The following is a 22,431-nucleotide window of genomic DNA, read 5'->3' as shown; positions in this document are numbered from 1 at the left end:
TAGGTGTCCTAACTCTGGCCCTGTAACATGCATATTGCAGACATGCAAACACATTCATTGCATCAAACCTCTCAATGGATCAGGAGCACACATCCTGACGTCCTCTCCTGGGACAGACAGTGCATCTTACCAATCGCACAAGGGAGCTAACGTTATGTGTCCATGTGCACTATGCACATACACCAGCATAAGTTGTGTGCATGCTGACAAACACATACAGGGGAAGGAGGGAGTGCACCGAATTAGACCCTAGCCACAGGAGTCAGTAATAAGAAAAAAATACATATATCCAGGCACATCGCCTCTAGTTAGGACATTAAATAAGTTATTAAGGAAAGGGAGGTGCTGAAGGGGGTGTGGCTAGAAAACAGCAAAAATCTATTAACCCTTCGCACTCTCACATGCAAATGTTCAAACAAATGCATTCACAGATGCACTCATCCAGGCACAACTGTTATCCCTACAGCTAAGTTAAAAGCCGGGGTTTTAGTTCACAGAAGAATGCATTCTTATGCTTAGTCACCTATACTGCGCAGAAGTACCCAGGTAAACATAGGTGCCCTAACTCTGGCCCTGTAACATGCATATTGCAGACATGCAAACACATTCATTGCATCAAACCTCTCAATGGATCAGGAGCACACATCCTGACGTCCTCTCCTGGGACAGACAGTGCATCTTACCAATCGCACAAGGGAGCTAACGTTATGTGTCCATGTGCACTATGCACATACACCAGCATAAGTTGTGTGTATGCTGACAAACACATACAGGGGAAGGAGGGAGTGCACCGAATTAGACCCTAGCCACAGGGGTCAGTAATAAGAAAAAAATACATATATCCAGGCACATCGCCTCTAGTTAGGACATTAAATAAGTTATTAAGGAAAGGGAGGTGCTGAAGGGGGTGTGGCTAGAAAACAGCAAAAATCTATTAACCCTTCGCACTCTCACATGCAAATGTTCAAACAAATGCATTCACAGATGCACTCATCCAGGCACAACTGTTATCCCTACAGCTAAGTTAAAAGCCGGGGTTTTAGTTCACAGAAGAATGCATTCTTATGCTTAGTCACCTATACTGCGCAGAAGTACCCAGGTAAACATAGGTGCCCTAACTCTGGCCCTGTAACATGCATATTGCAGACATGCAAACACATTCATTGCATCAAACCTCTCAATGGATCAGGAGCACACATCCTGACGTCCTCTCCTGGGACAGACAGTGCATCTTACCAATCGCACAAGGGAGCTAACGTTATGTGTCCATGTGCACTATGCACATACACCAGCATAAGTTGTGTGCATGCTGACAAACACATACAGGGGAAGGAGGGAGTGCACCGAATTAGACCCTAGCCACAGGGGTCAGTAATAAGAAAAACATACATATATCCAGGCACATCGCCTCTAGTTAGGACATTAAATAAGTTATTAAGGAAAGGGAGGTGCTGAAGGGGGTGTGGCTAGAAAACAGCAAAAATCTATTAACCCTTTGCACTCTCACATGCAAATGTTGAAACAAATGCATTCACAGATGCACTCATCCAGGCACAACTGTTATCCCTACAGCTAAGTTAAAAGCCGGGGTTTTAGTTCACAGAAGAATGCATTCTTATGCTTAGTCACCTATACTGCGCAGAAGTACCCAGGTAAACATAGGTGTCCTAACTCTGGCCCTGTAACATGCATATTGCAGACATGCAAACACATTCATTGCATCAAACCTCTCAATGGATCAGGAGCACACATCCTGACGTCCTCTCCTGGGACAGACAGTGCATCTTACCAATCGCACAAGGGAGCTAACGTTATGTGTCCATGTGCACTATGCACATACACCAGCATAAGTTGTGTGCATGCTGACAAACACATACAGGGGAAGGAGGGAGTGCACCGAATTAGACCCTAGCCACAGGGGTCAGTAATAAGAAAAAAAATACATATATTTCCTTAATAACTTATTTAATGTCCTAACTAGAGGCGATGTGCCTGGATATATGTATTTTTTTCTTATTACTGACCCCTGTGGCTAGGGTCTAATTTGGTGCACTCCCTCCTTCCCCTGTATGTGTTTGTCAGCATGCACACAACTTATGCTGGTGTATGTGCATAGTGCACATGGACACATAACGTTAGCTCCCTTGTGCGATTGGTAAGATGCACTGTCTGTCCCAGGAGAGGACGTCAGGATGTGTGCTCCTGATCCATTGAGAGGTTTGATGCAATGAATGTGTTTGCATGTCTGCAATATGCATGTTACAGGGCCAGAGTTAGGACACCTATGTTTACCTGGGTACTTCTGCGCAGTATAGGTGACTAAGCATAAGAATGCATTCTTCTGTGAACTAAAACCCCGGCTTTTAACTTAGCTGTAGGGATAACAGTTGTGCCTGGATGAGTGAATCTTGACTGAAGGTAGACCTCATTAGTGGAATGCCGAAAGCAGGGCAAGTTACTTCTCATTTACGCTCTCATCAGGATACTGCATAGCGAAAGAGGGAGGCACTCTGGGAGAGGAGTGAGCCATCTTTCCATCATCATGCACCTGTAGGCAAGTGCCTACAGTGCCTTATGGTAAATCCGGCCCTGCACACAGCTGAGATAGAAGGAGCCAGGAGGAGGAATAATAAATGTCTGGGCCAATTAGCAGGGGAGGGGAGTGACTAGCAACCAGTTACTGCTAGCTACACCCTCCCCAGTGAAATGAATCAAATGATTTGAATCATGATCTGGTTCTTTTTAATGAATTGAATCAAATGAATCGATTCATTGAAAAGAGCGGGACTTCCCATCACTAGCACCTTCTGCTCAGTGCTCACCTTCTGTGCTGCCTCTGTGGCTGGTAATAGACCAGAGCGTCCCAGTCATCCTCACTGCTGCCACCCAGTGTCCGCATAGACAGAAAGCATACTGTAATACAAATTACTGACACCAGGTGGCAGCAGTAACAACGGCTGCAGACGGCTCTGCTTTCCTAGTATCCTGTCGAGTTCAGTGACTCACTCGCTACTTGCAGCTTCCTTGCACTGCAAAGTCAGATGAGTACGGCCCTGCTCAGCACATCCTGCGGCCCGGTAGTGGGCGGACTGAGGGTTGGGGACCCCTGCTCTAGAGGATACTTACCTTGGGCGGGGGAAGCCTCTGGATCCTAATGAGGCTTCCCCCATCATCCGGTGTCCTGGCAATCCAGCGCTGCAGCCCCTCGAACAGCGCGGAGGTAAATATTTACCTACCGCGATCCTGCACAGGCACACTAGTGGCTCTCCATTTGGGTTAAGGCGGAAATAGCCAATCCTGATCGTATCTGCTCTGCTGCGCAGGCTCGAGTCCTTTGCACCTGTGCAGTAGAGCGGATATGATCGGTTTCGGCTGGATGGTGGATGGCTGGATGGTGTAGTGGTTAAGGGCTCGGCCTGACACAGGAGACCAGGGTTTGAATCTCAGCTCTGCCTGTTCAGTAAGCCAGCACCTGTTCAGTAGGAGACCTTAGGCAAGTCTCCCTAACACTGCTACTGCCTATAGAGCGCATCCTAGTGGCTGCAGCTCTGGCGCTTTGAGTCCCCCAGGAGAAAAGCGCGATATAAATGTTATTTGTCTTGTCTTGTCTATTTCCACTTTACCTGAATGAAAAGCTGCTATTGCGCCTGCGCAGGATCACAGAGAGGTAAATATTACTTGCGCATTCGCTGCATTGTCAGGATTTGTTGAAGGACTTTTGGGGGAGCCAGCGCTGGATTGCCCCAAGCTGGGGAGGATGGGGAAGCCTCATTGGGACCCTGAGGCTTTCCCCTCCGGAGGTAAGTATCCTCCGGAGGTTTTTTATTTTGTTACATGGTCTCTTTAATGCAGGTTATGCTAGCTATGGGTGCATTGCTAGTATTGCAAGTTGTGCTACTGATGAAAGGCCTGCTATAAAACTTGCAAAAGTAGCTGTAAAAGTACTATGAGCTGCCTATGCACAACAATTTTACTGCTATTTAGTGAATATGCCCCCAAATGTCTCTTGCTCATGAATTCAGCAGTGTATAAATGAATAGAGATGCTCCATGTTCTTATCTCAGAGACTTGGCAGGTTTGCTAGAGCTGTACTTTCTAAATTTGGATCTGAGTGGATTGGTGTAGTTGTCCAATCAGACGGATCCCTGGAGAGTCAAATTTTTTTAAACCAAGTTTTAGCTCAGAAAATTGCCCCTCTCCTGTACTCTTTGCTGCAGTTCTCTACAAAAATTCCATATATCCCTTTTCCCTACAGCTATCAGTATGAATTCCTCCAGTGATTACAAAATTGAAGTGGATGATGACCAAACATCAGGACTCCAGACACAGAGATAATTTTGCACAATTGTTAAAATGTACCTGAGGTGACACGTAACATGAGGAGATAAGCATGTGTATGTACAGTGCAAAACCTATTAATAACCTGGCTGTTGTCCTAGTTTTATTTTGCTGCCTGAAAGAGATCTTTTCAGGCATGGAAGTGACATCTTCTGTCCTGTCGGTACCTTGTAGGGAATATAGTAATCAATTAAAACCATAAAAGTTTTCCTAGCAGAATACAACTTCTAAATGCAGGGTAGAGATAGAAAAAGGTCAATAGTTCATGTATGTTAACGCTAAGACAGTTAATAGGCTGCCATTAAAGCGGTATAAAACCCTGACATAATATTCAATAAAAACGTTTTCCTATTTTTTATATGTCCTACGGTTATCATATTTGCTTTTGTGCATAAGTGTTATTATTCATTTAGAAATTATACGTTCCCAAAGTACACTTTTTTTGCTCTGAAGGCTGACTTTGTATTTTATTCATAACTGCTTTATTCATCTTTTAACGTAAGCAGAAATGCTTTCTGATTGTCTCACTGTCATCAGGAGAGTTTGCAGTGTCAGAGAAGGGTTTGTTTACATTTCTTACTTGATACAATTAAACACAAGATAACATTATCTCTAGTTCAGATTCATCCAGCTTTACTTGCAGGGAATCTTCTAAAGCCTGTGTTTAACCATTTGAATGCTGTTCTAGTGAAAAAAATGCTGCTTGTATATAATATGATGTAAACAATCTATTAGAGCAAAGAAGAAATGCTGGGTTTCATTCCGCTTTAAGCTGAGACAATAAAACATTCAATATACTTTGTAAATGTTTACGTACAAAATAAAACCATAGGATATCTAAAAAGTTATTTTTAGGCGTAGGAGGATACCTACAATTGTTTATCTAATTAGTTTATTTTCACCTTGGGTCCACTTTAAAGTACAGTTTTATATGTTATGGCCAAAGCCAGAAGTGTGGCCAGTTCCCAAATTGGCTAATAATTGTGGAAAGTGCGGCCAAGAGATGTGGGCAATGTCAAATGTAAGAAAATACAACGTACCTTGGCTGGTGAGGTGACAAAAAAAAGAATTACTAACGAATATGTGACCTGCAGGCCTATGCCCACTACTAACTGTCACCTCTCTATTGCCTAACACTAATATCCCCTTTCCTCTGCTTAAAATTAACCTCCACTTTTCTATGCTTATCACTAACCTTCCCCCTTTCCTTTGCCTAACCCTAACCTTCCCACCTCTCCAAATTCTGTCATGTCCAAGAAAGTGACACAACATCAGGCAAAGAGTAGAATAGCAGGAAAGCCATTTGGCACACTGGCCGGCCAATGTTGGACTTTAGCCGGTGATGTTACATCTAAATTTGCCATTTGAGAAATGCCCGACCAGTTCCTACTTTGGCTGACTTCTGGCTTTGGCTGTAACGTATATACTTTATCCTTCCTTATTGTTTCGATGTTAAATAAAAGTCATTAGCAGCTGGCTGTGCTGATTAATGTGCCTTGATGTTTTATTGAGGTAACAGCTACGGTTTATCATTACTTTGATGGGCAATCTCTAGGTCTGGGCCTGGTCTGTCAATGGCGTATGCCAGGAAGATGTGATCTCTGCATGAAGGTAGAATGGCCTGGCCAGGCCTTATGATCTCAAAGCCGATGTATGAGAAAGTTCGCAGCAGTTGCCCTATGGAAGAGAACAAAGTTTGAGTAATCAAGATACAGGGGACCTTGGAGGGGTACACCATCTTCTTTATAAAAAATAATAATTTGTAGTCTGCATTTCTTGGAGGTAAAATGTAAAAAAAAAAATCTAATTTACAAGCAGCTCAGAGAGCCTCATTTCTATCTGTGCTGGTAACCCTACTTGTCCCACACTATTTACCACTGTATATCATAGCGCAGCATTTACTCTGTATATACTAGACTGCTTTATGAGCATATTATTGTAGATTATGTTTAGATCTTTGAGACTAATACTATTAGCAATTTTTCAGTAGAGTAAACATTAGTCCAAAACAACACCAAACCAGATACTATTACACTGGGGGGCTAATCTGGCTACCTATATTAGGGGGGGCTCTCTGGCGCATACCTTTAAAAATGGTGCATGATAAAAATTGCATCAGAGAATGCCGGTAGTAGAATATCAGTAAAATTACCGATATTCTAATAATTCCTATAGTAAAATGTGCTGACTATCTTTAAAGAAGTGATCCAAGCTAATAAAAAAAAGAAAGCTCCACTTACCTGGGCTTCCTCCAGCCTGTGGCAGCCGTCCTGTGCCCTCGCCGCAGCTCCAGTGGCTCCCGGTCTTCGCCAGGTCAGGTTCCGGGTCGGCTTCTTCTGCGCTCCACCGCGCGGGTCACGTGGTCTCTCCGACGTCATTAGGACGGTATTTAGGACAGCTGCCATGGGCTGGAGGAAGCCCCAGGTAAGTGGATCTTTTTTTTATTAGCTTGGATGTATCCTTTAACCAATCTCCCCCTCCTGTGCCTAAATGTAGCCCCCCTCCGTGCCTAAACGTAATTACCCCATGCCTAACCTTACCCTCACCCCGTGCTTAACCTTAACCCCGTAAACTACCCCACTTCCGCCACAGGCAGCAATAGTAAAAGCCGTGAATAGTGCCAATGAACGATAACTATGGCGCCTGATAAATCGCTATTTATTGGGCGCAATAATTACAGTTCATTGCCACTTATCACAGCTATTTTTTTTTACTATTGCCGCCTATAGCAGGATCATTTTTACATAGCTGCTTGTGCGCCATATTTACCTGATCCGCTCTCTGGCTTCCTATACTGGAAAGGCTCTATGGCTACATATACTGGGGGGTACCTCTGGCTACCTATACTGGAAAGGCTCTCTGGTTACATATACTTGGGGGTATCTCTGGCTACCTATACTGGAAAAGCTCTCTGGCTACATATACTGGGGGGTACCTCTGGCTACCTATACTGGAAAGGCTCTCTGGTTACATATACTTGGGGGTATCTGTGGCTACCTATACTGGATAGGCTCTCTGGCTACATATACTGAGGGGTACCTCTGGCTACCTATACTGGAAAGGCTCTCTGACTACTTATACTGGGGGATACCTCTGGCTACGTATACTGGGCGGGCTCCCTGGCTGCCTATATTATTATTTATTGTGTTTATAAAGCACCAACATATTACGCAGTGATGAACAATGAATACATACAATGATACAAACAAACGGTACAAGATAAATGATCATGCAATTTTGGGCTGGTTAGGTAGGCCCAATAATACTTTACTACAAGTATGTGGATGTCATACCTACTACAGAAGTTTAGTAAGCTTGTACAATTAAGATTGTATCGTTGTTGGACACCTTTAGACCACCAATACAAGACTCAGTACCCCATCACTATCTCTAGCAGATTGGAGTCTTCATCAATAATAAGGGATTCCCGGTTACCTTTGTTCTCCTGTTCTCTGCGAACACTTAGAAGCACCCAGATCACATCCATCTTCAGTTCTATAAAATTCATCAAAGCCACCAAGCTGTGAAAGAGAAAAATAACATTATCTAATGAGTTCAGTGTTATAAATAGCTGCTAAAAGGTGGATAACCCATGTACGCTTGCGATTCAGTCAATCATGCTGTGCCGTTTGGCTGGATCAGTTCATGAGGAAGATGACAACAATTAAATCTAATACTTATCTCTACTTGAACGTTAATATGATCATCTTAAGCAGTGTTATAGGAACAGGAGTCAAAGAGGCTGCAACTGGGCTCCTTCTTCAGGGTTGCCCATCTAGTCTAGCACTTCTCTCCTCATCCTTCATGTGGCAAGATCCCAATGATTAACACTCTGCTATACCTTAAAGCAGTAGGATTAGCCATACTATGCCAGGGGGAAAAACACATATATACTGTAAGTAGATAAATACTTGATCTACTTACATAACACATGTATTGTACTGTCCACATTTCAGTGAATGTTATATAGTAAATGAAGATAATTCTGTTCCTGGTGGGGGCCATGTCTTTTTCCCACAGTTTAGGCTAAATCCTGATGTAATTTCTGCCCTTTACTTTTCTTTCTTTTCTCCTCCAATCTCTGAGTCACCTCAGCCTCGCTTGTAAACACAAGTGAACAGGGGATTGTGTTTCAGATAAGCAGCTAGACAGGGAAATAAACGGAAGAGGAGGAATATATTATAGATAAAAAGAACCCCCAGCATGCAACTGTTTGGCACTGACTACTAAAGGGCCAGTGCTCCTTAAGTATGTGATAACTCCAAATCATAACAGCAGAAAAAGTTTTGAAAGTTTTGAATGCAGGATTAGCATTTTTATTACTTAATACACTCAGACCAGTTGCCGTTGAAATTTGATTTTTATGATAACAATCCCACTTTAAGCTTCGTACACATCTATGACAGTTCTAGGCCAAGCCGGTTGGTAATCAAGCATGTAACAGTGGCCACCCAAACCCCTCCTTTATGTGTTGACAGTTGATCTGCCAGGCAGATTCAGCCAGGCACTGGACTAGGGCATTGTCCTCTGCCTACTCTGTTGTGTGCCGCAATGTCAGCCCTCCTCCCCCTCCATACCAATAGAGCATACAGGCTAGCAACAAGTCTACATAAAGTAGGCCCGTACTGTCACCCAATCCCTCCTGGGCTCAGGGCTGTGGATTCAGAGTTGGAGTCAAGGAGTCGGAGCAATTTTGGGTACCTGGAGTCGGAGTTGGAGGTTTCATAAACTGAGGAGTCAGATGATTTTTGTACCAAATCCACAGCCCTGGTAAGTATTAGACTACAAAGGAGTCAGAGTCGAGGAGTCGGAATCGGAGCCATTTTGGGTACCTGGAGTCAGAGTCGGTGGTTTCATAAACTAAGGAGTTGGAGTTGGATGATTTTTGTACCGACTCCACAGCCCTCCCTGGGCTGCATTCATTGTATGTGTGTACCCAGCTTTATGTGACTGATTAGATGAAGCTAAAAGGCATCCCTGAAATCCCAGGAGAACAGTCTCGTCTAATAAAATCTTAGCGGGGCAAGAAAGGCATGCCGTGCATATAGGCAAATATTATCAATATATATTGCCAAGTCAGCATACAGTACTTGAGTAGTAGCAGCGGCGTAGCAATAGGGGTTGCAGAGGTAGCGACCACATCAGGGGCCCTTGGGTCATAGGGGCCCCAAGGGGCCCTCCCTCAAGCTCAATATTAGCTCTTTATTGGTCCTGTGCTGGTAATAATCACTTCTATAGATGCTTAAAATAGTAGTAATCATTAACAAACTGTTCCCCATCCCCTACTTGCACCTCTGACACTGTGGAAATCAGGCAGCACATAGCAATTTTACTGTTACTTGCACCAACTACATAGCGTGTTGCACAATTAGCCAACCCGCCTTACCTGGGTAATGCTTGCGTTGCTAGAGTAATGCACACTATGCTACTTGTGAAGCGTGCATTACCCCAGCAATGGTTGCACTGTGACGCAGTGGTTAGAACTCTTGCCTTGCAGCTCTCCCCATGTCTAGGTGGGTATTCTCTGGGTACTCCAGTTTCCTTCCACATTCCAAAAACATACAGATAAGTTAATTGGTTACCCTCTAAGGCCTGGTGCACACCAGAGGAGTTTTTCTGAGCGTTTTGAGTTTTTGAAACCTCCTGCTAATGATATCCTATGTGTCTATGCACACTGGAGCGATGAGGTTTTGTAAAAAAACAACCCATGGCATTACATTGGGAAGAGCTTTTAAAACCTCTAGCGTTTTGGGAGCTTTTCTGGTGTGTCTCAGCCCCATAATTGGCCCTAAACTACAATACATACACTACACAATATAGACATATGACTATGGTAGGGATTAGATTGTGAGCCCCTCTAAGGGGCAGTTAAGTGGTAAGACAAAATATTCTGTATATCGCTACTGAAGATGTCAGCGCTAAATAAATACTAAATAATAGTAATGTGGATTTTGCTTATTGTGCAATATACACTATGTAGTCAGTGTACATAAATTGCCGTGTGCTGCCTGTGTCCGGCAATCTTTCTAATATTTGGTTAATTTTGCCCATTATTACTCAACAAGATGTTTATATACTACAGCCAGTCAAGCCTCGTACACACGCCAGATAAAACTTGGCGAGACGGCATGAGTACAGCCACCCTTGATTCCACTCAACGTCTTGGCCAGCCATCATCCCAGCGGTATTCAGTTTTACACACTGCCATCACTTATTTCAGTCAATTATTTCTTAGTTTCTGAATTAAAGATCTCCTAATTTACATACCATTCAATACATTTGTTAGAAACACAATCGCAGTGTAAGATTGTGTAGACAGCTTGTTACAAAGATGTTAAGATATATACAGTGTGTTGGTGTTCTATAAGGCCTCACCTCTCCCGATCTCCACAGCTCAGAATATTGGCTGCAGAATCTAATAGCAGTCGCTGATTGGCCAACAGTCCATTCCAATTTAGTGTCTTAGATCCATGCCTGAACTGGAACATCACCAACGTTGGGGAGGCAAATGAGAGGCAGTCTGCAAGGACTCTTAGACTTCCAGCCTGCAGAGAAACATGAAATGAAACAAATAAATAAGGACTACTGCACAAGTGCACATTAACTTCTTGCTATTGCAGAAGCGTACCTAGGGAATTTGACACCCGGTGCTGATTATTTACAGACACCCCCCCCCCCCCTCCCACCACCTCCCCAAAAAAACAACCAATTTTTTTTTTTTTGATGGGTGGGTTGACGGGTTGGGGCGCTGAGCGTGTTGCTGCAAATTTAGGGGGATTTTGGGGGAAAATGAGTCGTCAGCATGTGGACGGAACTAACCGTTATGAAACTCTGTACTCCATACAGTGTTGCAGAAGATGTCAGTGCTATATCAATACACGATAATATTATGGTAGGACATTAGACTATGACTATCAGAATCAGAATTTATTTCGCCAAGTACAACGGTGGATTGTACCCGGAATTGGTTTTGGCGGATACAGGGTCGTTGATGAAAACAAGAAAATAGCATGGTTAAGCATGGTACATACGTAGACGTGGGACAAGCATACATTGGACAACATTACAGTTTGTGCGTACATTTAAGCAGTGGGTCATATACAGTTAAGCATGGTACATACGTATAAACAGTAGAAGCAAAAACAAAAGCAAAACAGAGAGCATTACAGCATACACGTACAGTTAACGTAATTCAAACAGAGCATTGCAGCATACACGTACAATTAGCGAATACAAACATAGCAGACATACACTGATAGCAGGAACAGAAAAGAGTGGGACTGGAGGAGCAGCCTGAGAGCTGATACGAGCGCTGCCATTTTCGGCACTGGACGCTACACAGCGACACGCTCCCAACTAGACAGGTGCTACCAATTGTCCACGAAAGTAGAGAGGGTAGTGAAAGAGAGAGAAAGAGAGAAAGAGAGAAGGGATAGCTAGAGAGAGAATAAGGAAGAAGAACAATGAAAGTGAGAGTGGGAGTGGGGCCCCTTGGGCAGTGCGGTGTGACTGGATAGCGTCCCGTTTGGCTGTCTATGCCGCAGTGGTGTGGGATGGAGCTGGTGGGTGCACGGGCCCTGCCATGAAGCTGATGGTTGCAAAGGGCCATGCAGCCGGGGCCGATTTGGTGGAGCAGGGAACAGCGTAGGTGGAGCAGGTAATGGCAGCCGAGGGGGCCCAGAGGTCGCCAGCAAGTTCAGCCTGCCCAGAGGACAGAGAGAGCTGCAATGGGGAACTGGGCCAAAAATCCATATGGATGGTGGTTACAGGCAGAGGGGACCTCGTGCTCCCGGCAGCTGAAACCCAGAGCCAGGACTGTAGAGAGAACCAAGCTCTCCAGGGCCCATGGGGATCCAGGGCTGCCATGTGGACAAAAAGGATACTCCGGCCTTGGTGGATGAGGCCTGCCCTGGCTTCTCCCACATGCAGTGAGGGGGCTGGGGGCAGCAGCGGAGGACCAGCTGTGACCCACCTCTGTGCAGCGGCCTGGATCCTCCGGCAGCGCTTGCTGGCTGGCTGTGAGCGGTGGGGGAACAGCTGTGCGTTCCCTCCTAGTGTCCTGGTCTCCATAGCGGCGGCTTCCTGGTCTCCATGGCAGCGGCTTCAGGGGACGGCTGTGGACGCTGGAACCAACCAGTGGAGCCGTCCTGGATGATGCTGGGAGCTGTTCTGGGTGACAAGCTGCGGTGCCTGGTGGAGTCAGCGCGGGTGATCCGGAGGTGGCGGCGGCCGATCAGCGAGGTTCCGTGCCGCCTCTCCCATGCCTGCACGTGGTCCCCGTCCATAGCGGCGGCTTCCTGGTCTCCATGGCAGCGGCTTCAGGGGACGGCTGTGGACGCTGGAACCACCTAGTAGAGCCATCCTGGGTGATGCTGGGAGCCGTTCTGGGTGACAAGCTGCGGTGCCTGGTGGAGTCAGCGCGGGTGATCCGGAGGTGGCGGCGGCCAATCAGCGAGGTTTCGTGCCGCCTCTCCCATGCCTGCACGTGGTCCTTGTCCTCACGCCGACCCGCAGGCTGCGATCCGTGACCGGTTCGCAGCAGGATCAGCCATGCCCATGTCCCTCGCCTCCCACCTCAGCAAGAGCGGAGCTCAGAGGTGAGTGTAGGCAAAGATAGTGCCTTAAAAAAGCAGAAAAGGCCGGAGCCCTGGCGTCCGAGTCCGGCGCCATCTTGTTGTTAATGGTATGATTAGATTGTGAGCTCCTCTGAGGACAGTCAGAAAAAGGGGACATACGAAAGAAGGGGATACATAGGAGAAGAGGGGGATAAAGAGGTAGAGGCACAAGACAGAGCCTGCTGGGAGAGGAGAAATGGCAGGAAGGTCTCTCATCAGGACTGAAGACATCACTAGTGCTGTTTGGCAGGGACATGCTATTAAAATCTGAAAAGGGGAAAGGGTTATGGGGGAAGACAAGGGGGTGGGAGGGGGAGCTGGGAAATGAGATAAGATTACCTGCAATCAAGCTAATCTATATTGCCTGAAGCTTGCTTCTCTGCTCACTACAGAAGTCGGCTGTCAGCACCTGTATCACTGGCTTCTGCAACAGTAGACTGCCCTGCATTATTGATTAATTATGCTGATCAGCATAAATAATCAATAGTCTAGGGCACTTTGTTATTGCAGCAGTCAGTGCACATTGCTACTAATGACAGGTAACTTCTGAAGCACTAAACACATCCTGCCACCTCTGCCCGCTAATGTCCCAGCTGCAGCAGAGCAATCATTTTTTCTACTCACCCTGCTACTCTGCACATTCACTCACTGCAGGCTGTGTGTAGAGAGCAAGGAAACACATGGCCCACAGGGACAGGAAGGGGGGGGGGGATGCTACATCTAGAGCAGGAAGTAGTACAGTCCCCTGCACTGCCTGCTGCTATTTTCCCAAATATTGCCCAAACTATGAAAAAAGGTCCCAGGTGGAAGAACACAGTGATTGAGTACCACAGCGGCACCCCTAGCCATGGCTACACCCGGTGCTGTGAGCACCTGCAGCATTATGGTAGGTACACCACTGTGCTACTGTTAATTTACAAAATATTACCTTGATTTGAACGAAACTTGGTATGCAGATCCCTTACTACCTGGGATGATATGTTCTGGGGGTCTCGCGTCCCCCCTGCACACCTGGGCGGAGCTACAAACAGCAAATCAGATTCCACCCATTCAAGTCAATGGAAAAAATGGAAAAGGCTGCCATTCTTGCAGTATTCAAGCCAGAGTCCCCACACTTGGCACAGTTGGTCACTTGGTGACCGAGGTTACAAATCCAGGAAAAGTGGGCGGACCATAAAACAGCCAATCAAATTTCAGCCATTCATTTTAAATGGGAAAATCTCAACTGCAGCCATTCTTAGACTCGCAGGGTTTTCAAACTTGGCACCCTTGGTCACTGGGTGACTGGGATTAATATTCAGGAAAGTGGGTGGAGCCTACAACAGCCAATCAAAATTCACCTATTGATTTTCAAGGGGAATATTTAAACTGCTGCTATTCTTACACTTTTAATGGCAGAAGCTTCAAACTTGCTACAGTCATTGGGTGACTGGGGTCCAAATTCACTAAAGGGGCGTGGCCACATACAGCCAATCAGATTTCCTTGGTGGATAAACTGCTTCCATTCACACAAATTTGATGTCATGAACCTGACAGCTCACAAACTTGGTCATTAAGTGACTGTGTGTCCAGGTTACAAAAAGTGGGCGGAGCCAAAACAACTTTTACTGGGAGAATATAAACTGCAGCCATTCTTACGCCGTTAATGGTAGGGTTCTCAAACTTTGCATAGTTGGTCATTGGGTGACAGATTAAGATTTTGGAAGGTGGGCGGAGCCTACAACAACCAATAAAAATTCACCTTTTGATTTTCAAAGGGAATATTTCATCTGCTACCATTCTCTTATACTGGTAAAAGCAGATGCCTCAAACCTGGTACAGTTGGTCACTGGGTGACTTGGGTCCAAATTCAGGAAGGGGGCGGAGCCACAAACAGCCAGATTTGTTTATTTTTCAATGGGAATATACAAAGTATTGATACCAAAGACCCCAAAGCTGATAAACTTGATAATTGAGTGACTGTATGTCAAGGTTAGAAAAAGTGGGCGGTGCCAACAACTTCATTTTTTACATTGAAGGGTTCCCAAACTTTACACAATTGGCCACTGGGTGACTGGGATGAATATTCAGAAATGTGGGTGGAGCCTACAACAGCCAATCAAAACGTACCTATTGATTTTCAAGGGGAATATTCACATTGCTACCACTCTTACACTGTTAGTGGCAGAGGCCTCAAACCTGATACAGTCAGTCACTGGGTGACTGGGGTCCAAATTCACTAAAAGGGTGGAGCCACAAACAGCCAATCAGATTTGTTAGATTGATTTCAGCCATTCTGTTATTGGCAGGGTTTTCAAACGTGACACAGTTAGCCACTGGGTGACTGGGACTAATATTCAGAAACGTGGGTGGAGCCTACAGCAGCCAATCAAAATTCACCTTTTGATTTTCAAGGGGAATATTTACATTGCTGCCATTCATGCAGTCTTAATGGCAGAGGCCTAACATCTGCAACAGTCAGTCACTGGGAGACTGGGGTTTAAATTCTGAAGGGAGCGGGCCAAAAACAGCCAATCAGATTTGTTTAATTTCAATAGTAAAATGCAACTTATTGATGCCAAAGACCCCAAAGCTCATAAACTTGGTCATTAAGTGACTGTATGTCAAGATTAGAAATAGTGGGCGGAGCCAAAAACAACTAACTTTTTACATGGGGAAATGTAAACTGCAGCTTTTCTTACACTGTTAATGGCAGGGTTCTCAAACTTCACACAGTTGGTCACTGGGTGACTAGGATTAATAATCGAAAAGTAGGCGGAGCCTACAAGAGCCAATCAAAATTCACCTATTATGATAGAGAACAGAGGCGCCAAAAGGATAAAAACAATATTTAAAAGTTTTAAAATTATTGCTTAGGAGGCAGTGGTGGACTCACCTCCCACAAGCAGACACAACAACTGTGTATTCACAAAAGGGAAATTTATTGGTATACTCCAAATAGGATCGCAACGCGTTTCGCAGGTCAAACCCGCTTCATCAGGCAATTGAAGCGGGTTTGACCTGTGAAACGCGTTGCGATCCTATTTGGAGTATACCAATAAATTTCCCTTTTGTGAATACACAGTTGTTGTGTCTGCTTGTGGGAGAGGTGAGTCCACCACTGCCTCCTAAGCAATAATTTTAAAACTTTTAAATATTGTTTTTATCCTTTTGGCGCCTCTGTTCTCTATCATAATACTGATTGTATCCACCTTTGGTGGAGGGGGATACCCCTTCTTGTTTTTCAAGCCTACAGAGAGCGACTTCTTAATCCTGAGTGGGGACAGGCTAATCTCCTCACCTGCCTATACAGTGGTTACCTGGAGGTAACCCTGGTTTGTGAGTATACAATTCATACTCTTTCTAATAATCCAATTATCTTGACATACTACACCATATCGGGCTCTCGGTTCTTCTCTTTTTCAAAATTCACCTATTGATTTTCAAGGGGAATATTGAAACTGCAGCCATTCCCACACTGTTAATAGCAACCCTCAAACCTGCTACAGTCAGTCGTTAAGGGCTCTTTCACATCAGACAACGCGAACAGGAGCCGTTCTCCTGCACGCGTTGTCTGCCTGCGGCGTGTCGTCGGGTATCTGCGGTGCGACGCAATCAGCGGCGGTAGCTGGTAATCAAACCCGACGGAAACCGCCGGCTCGCGGGTGCGTTGGAGGAAAAACTGCGCCCGGGTGCGTCGGAACCGCAACGCATCGAAACGCAGCGTCGAGTGTGAAAGGTAAAATGAAAGTCTATGGACTTTCATCTTACCTTGGTTAACGCAAACGGCTTCCGTTTGCGTTAACGCAGAAAGTCTTCCCTAATGTGAAAGAGCCCTAAGTGTTTGGGGTTCCAATTCAGTGAAGAGGCAGAGCCAAAAACAGCCAGATTTCTTTGCTGGATAAACTGCTTCAATTAGCACAATTTTGATGCCAGGAACCCAAAAGCTCACACACTTGGTCATTGAGTAGTGACTGTGTCAAGGTTACAAAAAGTGGGTGGAGTTAAAAACAGATTTTTCTGGGAAATTGTAAACTGCAGCCCTTCTTCACTGTTAATGGCAGGGTTCTCAAACATATCATAGCTGGTTACTGGGTGACTGGGATTAATATTCAGAAAAGTGGGTGGAGCCTAAAAATGCCACTCAAAATTCACATGTCACTTTTCAAGGAGAATATTAAAATTGCTGCCATTCTTGCACTGTTAATGGCACAAGCCTCAAACCTGGTACAGTTGGTCATTGGGTCACTGAGGTTCAAATTCAGAAAAGGGGACAGAGCCACAAACAGTGAATCAGATTTGTTTCATTTCATGGGAAAATACAAATTATTGATGCCAAGGACCCCAAAACTCACAAACTTGGGCATTGAGTAGTGACTTTGTGTCCAGGTTACAAAAAGTGGGCGGAGCCAAAAACAAATTTCACTGGGAAAGTGTAAACTGCAGCCCTTCTTACACTGTTTATTTCAGGGTTCCCAATCTTTTCCCAGATGGTCACTGAGTGACTGAGATTAATATTCAGGGAAGTGGGTGGAGCCTATAGTAGCCAATCAAAATTCACCTGTTGATTTTCAAATATTTAAATTGCTGCCATTTTTACACTGTTAATAGCAGATGCCTCAAACCTGCTACAGTTGGTCATTGGGTGACTGGGGTTCAGATGCTGGAGAGGGGTGGAGCCACAAACAGCCTATCTGATTTGTTTAATTTCTATGGGAATATACAAATGATTGATGCCAAGGACCCCAAAGCTCACAAACTTGGTCATTGAGTGTTTGTGTGTTAGGGTTAGAAAGTGGGCGGAGCCAACACCAGTCAAATACATACCCGGGCAATGTCGGGTCATAAGTGGGTGGAGACAAATACAAATGTCACTGGGAAAATGTAAACTGCAGCCATTCTGTTAATGGCAGGGTTTTTAAACTTTGCACAGTTGGTCGCTGGGTGACTGGGATTAATATTCAGAAAAGTGGGTGGAGCCTACAAAAGTGAATCAAACTTCACCTGTTGCTTTTCAAGGGGAATATTTAATTGCTACCATTCTTGAACTGTTAATGGCACAGGCCTCAAACCTGGTACAGTTGGTTATTGGGTGACTGGGGTTCAAATTCAGAAAAGGGGGTGGAGCCACACACAGCCAATCAGATTTGTTTCATTTCAGTGCAGATTATTGATACCAAAGACCGCAAAGCTCACAAACTTGGTCAGTGAGTAATTGTGTGTTAGGGTAAGAAAAAATAGGCGGAGCCAACACCAGCCAAATACATACCCGGGCAACGCCGGGCAATTAGCTAGTAAACTATAATTACAACACGTTTGCATAGCTCTGACATATGTCACAGCATTGTGAAGGGCTCACTGATCCATTACATCAGTTTCTGCACCATTTACAATCGCTTTCTTTCACTGCACAGGCCTGAACTCACGTTTGCACAGTTCATTAATTGCTCTGCACTGCTCAGAGGAACTTCCCGGGTGGGTGCAGAGGAGTGGGGACAGAGAGGACCAGGGACGGAGGGGACCCCAGTGACAATGAGCAGCAGCAGCAGCACACCGAGTGAAATGTAATCTAGCCCACCATGGGCTTTATTTCACACTTTTAACACAGTTCCGGGGTACTTTAAAGGGAAGGTTCAGGGAGGGGATTAAAAAAATAAAAATAAATTTCCACTTACCTGGAGCTTCCTCCAGCCCGTGGCAGGCAGGAGGTGCCCTCGCCGCCGCTCCGCAGGCTCCCGGTGGTCTCTGGTGCCCGACCCGACCTGGCCAGGCCGGCTGCCAGGTCGGGCTCTTCTGCGCTCCATTTCCTGGCACTTCTGCGTCCCACGCCGGCGCGCTGACGTCATCGGACGTCCGCCGGGCTGTACTGCGCCTGCGCAGTACAGCCCGGCGGACGTCCAATGACGTCAGCGCGCCGGCGTGGGACGCAGAAGTGCCAGGAAATGGAGCGCAGAAGAGCCCGACCTGGCAGCCGGCCTGGCCAGGTCGGGTCGGGCACCGGAGACCACCGGGAGCCTGCGGAGCGGCGGCGAGGGCACCTCCTGCCTGCCACGGGCTGGAGGAAGCCCCAGGTAAGTGGAAATTTATTTTTATTTTTTTAATCCCCTCCCTAAACCTTCCCTTTAAATAATATAATCAGATTATGTAGGTAACCTCTCATACTACATGGTGGTGGTAAAATTAGCCAAACATTGACAATTTAAAATTGGATATGTGTACCCTTAGTTCCAGAGAAGCTACCATTATGTACTGGGTATTATTATTATAGTACTATACACTATACTATTAGTACACTACAGTATATAGTACTATAGCACTACATATCTCCCAACTTTTTGAGATGAGAAAGAGGGACACTTAAGCTACACCCTTGACCATGTCCCCATCACACCCCCTAGTCACGCATACCATAAAGATTTCATAAGAAAAATATGGGTTTTATCATTCTACACTGGTCCTTTCTGGTTCATTTTCCTCCATATTAACAGTTTAAAATTAGAAATATATCAAGTTAAAGGATGGGGATAAAGTTTAGAGTCAATCAAACATTTTTTTTAGTAGAGAAATATATATATTTACATACAAAGAGGGACAAAGTCCTGAAAGTGGGACAAATGAGGAGGAGAGAGGGACAGGGCTCCCAAAGAGGGACTGTCCCTCCAGAAGAGGGACAGTTGGGAGCTATGGCAGTACTATACTTACTGAATGCAGTTGTCTAAGAAGTGACTGCCCCTTTTTTGCTCTCAGTTGGTGACGCCTCAACTCAGGAATGCCACTGGCAGCACTGGCAGTAGGAGACTATTGGTACGACAGGTAACATTACGTACAGAAAACCAGAGACGGTGGTCTCTCTCACCTAGAGACCACTAGGTGCTGACCGTGTTGTGAATGCTGGTAAACCTCGGCAGTTATGACGCGTATGGCAACTGAGAGACTATCTCTGAAGCCAAAGAAAATGATGCCATATAATAAAATAATTAGTATGTTATTATACAAATGTAATGCTTGACACAATATAACAGCAACAGACATAAAATGAATGCAGTTGAAACTATTCAACTTGGCGTAGGATGGCTGCACTAATTCCTCCGGCCACCAGGTGTCGCCCTTCCTCAGCTGAGTAGCTGACAAGTTATGCTGCTAGTAGTTCTCGGAAAGGAGAAGGAAGTAGGGAGGGAGAGTGCAGGTAGGTCTGAGGTCGCCCACAGTACGGGACGTATACGGTGTTGGGAGGTGGGTTTTGGTAGGGAACTATGGGTGGCAATCTGTGCATAGCTCAGGGAAGCTGCTGAAAATATGTTCTCCATCGGAGACCAGTGTTCTCGGGATTTGTGGGACTACAAGTCCCATCATGTCCTTGCGGCCATTGATCATCACTGCCTAGGTACTGCCTGCCCAACAGCAGTTGGAAAACACTGTGTCTTGTGTGTATTACAAACAGGCTGTCAGTTTTTATGTTGTGGTAAACTTAAACAATGTGCTGTGGCAATAGTCATGTGTTTACTTGAGATTTGGGTCTGTAATGCCCACTTAGTTTGCTTCCTGTATGGTGTTATTCACCTCTGCTTTACATTTAAAAATGAAAGTGATAATAACCATCTCCCGGAACCTATCATAGTCTCATAAGCAGTTCTTGTTTTTAAAGGCCTGAATAAACAATGAATGTTGATTCAAATGACCATTGACAATCCTATTGGGTGACAGTTCAGAGCTACAGAGAGCCCAGCAAGCTCATGATGAACCAGAACTCCTAGGAGTGTGTAAGGGCCTTCTTATTAAAATGCTATATGCAAAACAAAAGTTTGCCTTCTTGAAGGACATCCCAGGTGAAAATAAACTAATGAGAAAAACAATAGTATCTATACTCCTATTAAAATTACTATTTTTTTTTTTTTTAGATATCTCATAGTTTTATTTTCTGTTTAAATTCAGTTTATTATGTTTTTACTGTTTCATTGTCTCTGCTCAATGACCCTTTCATTAAAGGGGTTCTGTGGTATTTGAAAATTGAAAGAAGCTGAAACTTACCTGGGGCTTCCATCAGCCCCCTGCAGCGGTAATGTCCCACGCCGTCCTCTTCTGATGCGCCGGTCCCCGCCACCAGTCCTGGTGTAATCACGCGAGTGATTACACTGCAGCTGCGCGTCTATGGCCACGCGTGTCATTGGGAGCTTACTGCGCAGACGCAGTACAAAAAAAGTTTGGTTTGCGCAGTAAGCTCCCAATGACAGGCGTGGGAGCGAGCATTATTCGTTTGTTTAGACGAATATTAGACATGGACCGGCGGCGGGGAACGGATGATCGGAGGAGGACGGCGTGGGACATGACAGCTGCAGGGGGCCGATCGAAGCCCCAGGTAAGTGTCAGCTTGTTTGATTTTTACAATACCACAGAACCCCTTTAACCCCCCTGGCGGTATAAAAAATTCTGCCAGGAGGGAGCGCAGCAGTTTTTTTTTTTAAATTTCTTATATCATGTAGTGAGCCCAGGGCTCGCTACATGATAGCCGCTGCTCAGCGGCATCCCCCCGCCCGCTTCGATCGCATTCGGCGATCTCCGATCAGGAAATCCCGTTCAAAAGGGATTTCCTGGAGGGCTTCCCCCGTCGCCATGGCGACGGGGCGGGATGACGTCACCGGCGTCGGGACGTCATTGGGAGTCCCGAACCACCCCTCAGCGATGCCTGGCACTGATTGGCCAGGCAGCGCGCGGGGTCTGGGGGGGGGGCGCGGCGCGACGGATACCGGCGATCGAGCGCAGGGCGGCGGCGATCGGTGTGCTGACGCAGCTAGCAAAGTGCTAGCTGCGTCCAGCATAAAAAAAAAATTAAACAAATCGGCCCAGCAGGGCCGGAGAAAACCACCTGCGCGGCTTACCCCGAACCGCCAAGGAGGTTAAAGTATGCTAGAACTCAAATCTATTAATTATTGACCCTTTTTATCACTTTTCTGCTCTCAGAAGTCATTAACTGACAGAAAAGTGGTTTATGGATGTAAGTAGTTATCAGTGAGGTTTATGCTACAGTCTGACCTAGTCTGACACAGTCCCGACCCAGACAGAAACTGTCACATGCATACCTGAAGTTTAACTCTTTCAGGCAGAGAATGAAAAAAAGGAGCACAGCATATTTATTTGTGTGCTTGGCATTGTCCTTTAAAATATATCAGAACCAAAATAACCTGGAGAAAGGGGGGGGGATGGAAGGGAGCAGGCATTTAGGCATTGCTGGAGGGAGATTTAGGTAGGAAGCGGGGACAGAAAGGAGAATGGATGAGCGATAGGAATGATATCAGGTCGCAGTATATGCCTGCTTCCCTCCCCCCTGTTTCTCTAGGTTATTTCAGCTCCATTATTCTTTAAAACAGAAGGTATTTGTGATTATTTAGCTTGGAGTGAGTATATGAGGTGTCCCATAATGCATCACTGCAGAATATTCAAATCATCTTTGTTATCCCTGATAATAAAAACACCTCCAGAACCACGGAATGCAATAATGTGT

At 45.5% G+C, this 22,431-nt stretch overlaps 2 protein-coding genes across 5 annotated transcripts in view; one reads left to right on the top strand and one right to left on the bottom strand.

Annotated features, from left to right (window-relative positions):
- Positions 1-5,824: 5,824 nt before the first annotated feature.
- LOC137519268 (ornithine decarboxylase antizyme 3-like) lies at positions 5,825-20,069 on the bottom strand. 2 transcript variants are annotated; one of them, XM_068238180.1, is made up of 4 exons: positions 19,789-20,069; positions 10,714-10,883; positions 7,774-7,859; positions 5,825-6,015 (listed from the first exon to the last, which is right to left on the bottom strand). In XM_068238180.1, the coding sequence occupies exons 2-4, from the start codon at positions 10,824-10,826 to the stop codon at positions 5,858-5,860; spliced, it is 357 nt and encodes a 118-aa protein (XP_068094281.1). In that variant the 5' UTR covers positions 10,827-10,883; positions 19,789-20,069; the 3' UTR covers positions 5,825-5,857. The 2 variants fall into 2 exon arrangements, with proteins under 2 accessions (XP_068094281.1, XP_068094271.1); XM_068238170.1 differs by having other exon boundaries at positions 19,635-20,068.
- RNF31 (ring finger protein 31) overlaps positions 20,051-22,431 on the top strand; it is a 55,720-nt gene continuing 53,339 nt past the window's right edge. For 2 of the 3 annotated variants that reach the window (XM_068238157.1, XM_068238137.1), the window contains exon 1: positions 20,051-20,118. The gene's annotated coding sequence lies outside the window, so the exon portion shown is untranslated. The other variant, XM_068238147.1, reaches the window with a different exon arrangement.

Source organism: Hyperolius riggenbachi, chromosome 1 (assembly GCF_040937935.1).
Source record: "Hyperolius riggenbachi isolate aHypRig1 chromosome 1, aHypRig1.pri, whole genome shotgun sequence".
In the NCBI taxonomy this organism is placed as follows: Eukaryota; Metazoa; Chordata; class Amphibia; order Anura; family Hyperoliidae; genus Hyperolius; species Hyperolius riggenbachi.
The sequence above is the reverse complement of the archived record's forward strand: the minus strand, read 5'-3'. Positions and strand labels throughout refer to the sequence as shown.

What these genes read in the sequence shown, in the direction of transcription:
- LOC137519268 (XM_068238180.1), bottom strand. Translation starts at nt 10,826, where the DNA reads ATGTTCCAGTTCAGGCATGGATCTAAGACACTAAATTGGAATGGACTG. An exon ending in AGCTGTGGAGATCGGGAGAG is followed by an intron (nt 7,860 to 10,713) that starts GTGAGGCCTTAT and finishes TCTCTTTCACAG; the next exon opens with CTTGGTGGCTTTGATGAATT. An exon ending in CAGAGAACAGGAGAACAAAG is followed by an intron (nt 6,016 to 7,773) that starts GTAACCGGGAAT and finishes TCTCTTCCATAG; the next exon opens with GGCAACTGCTGCGAACTTTC.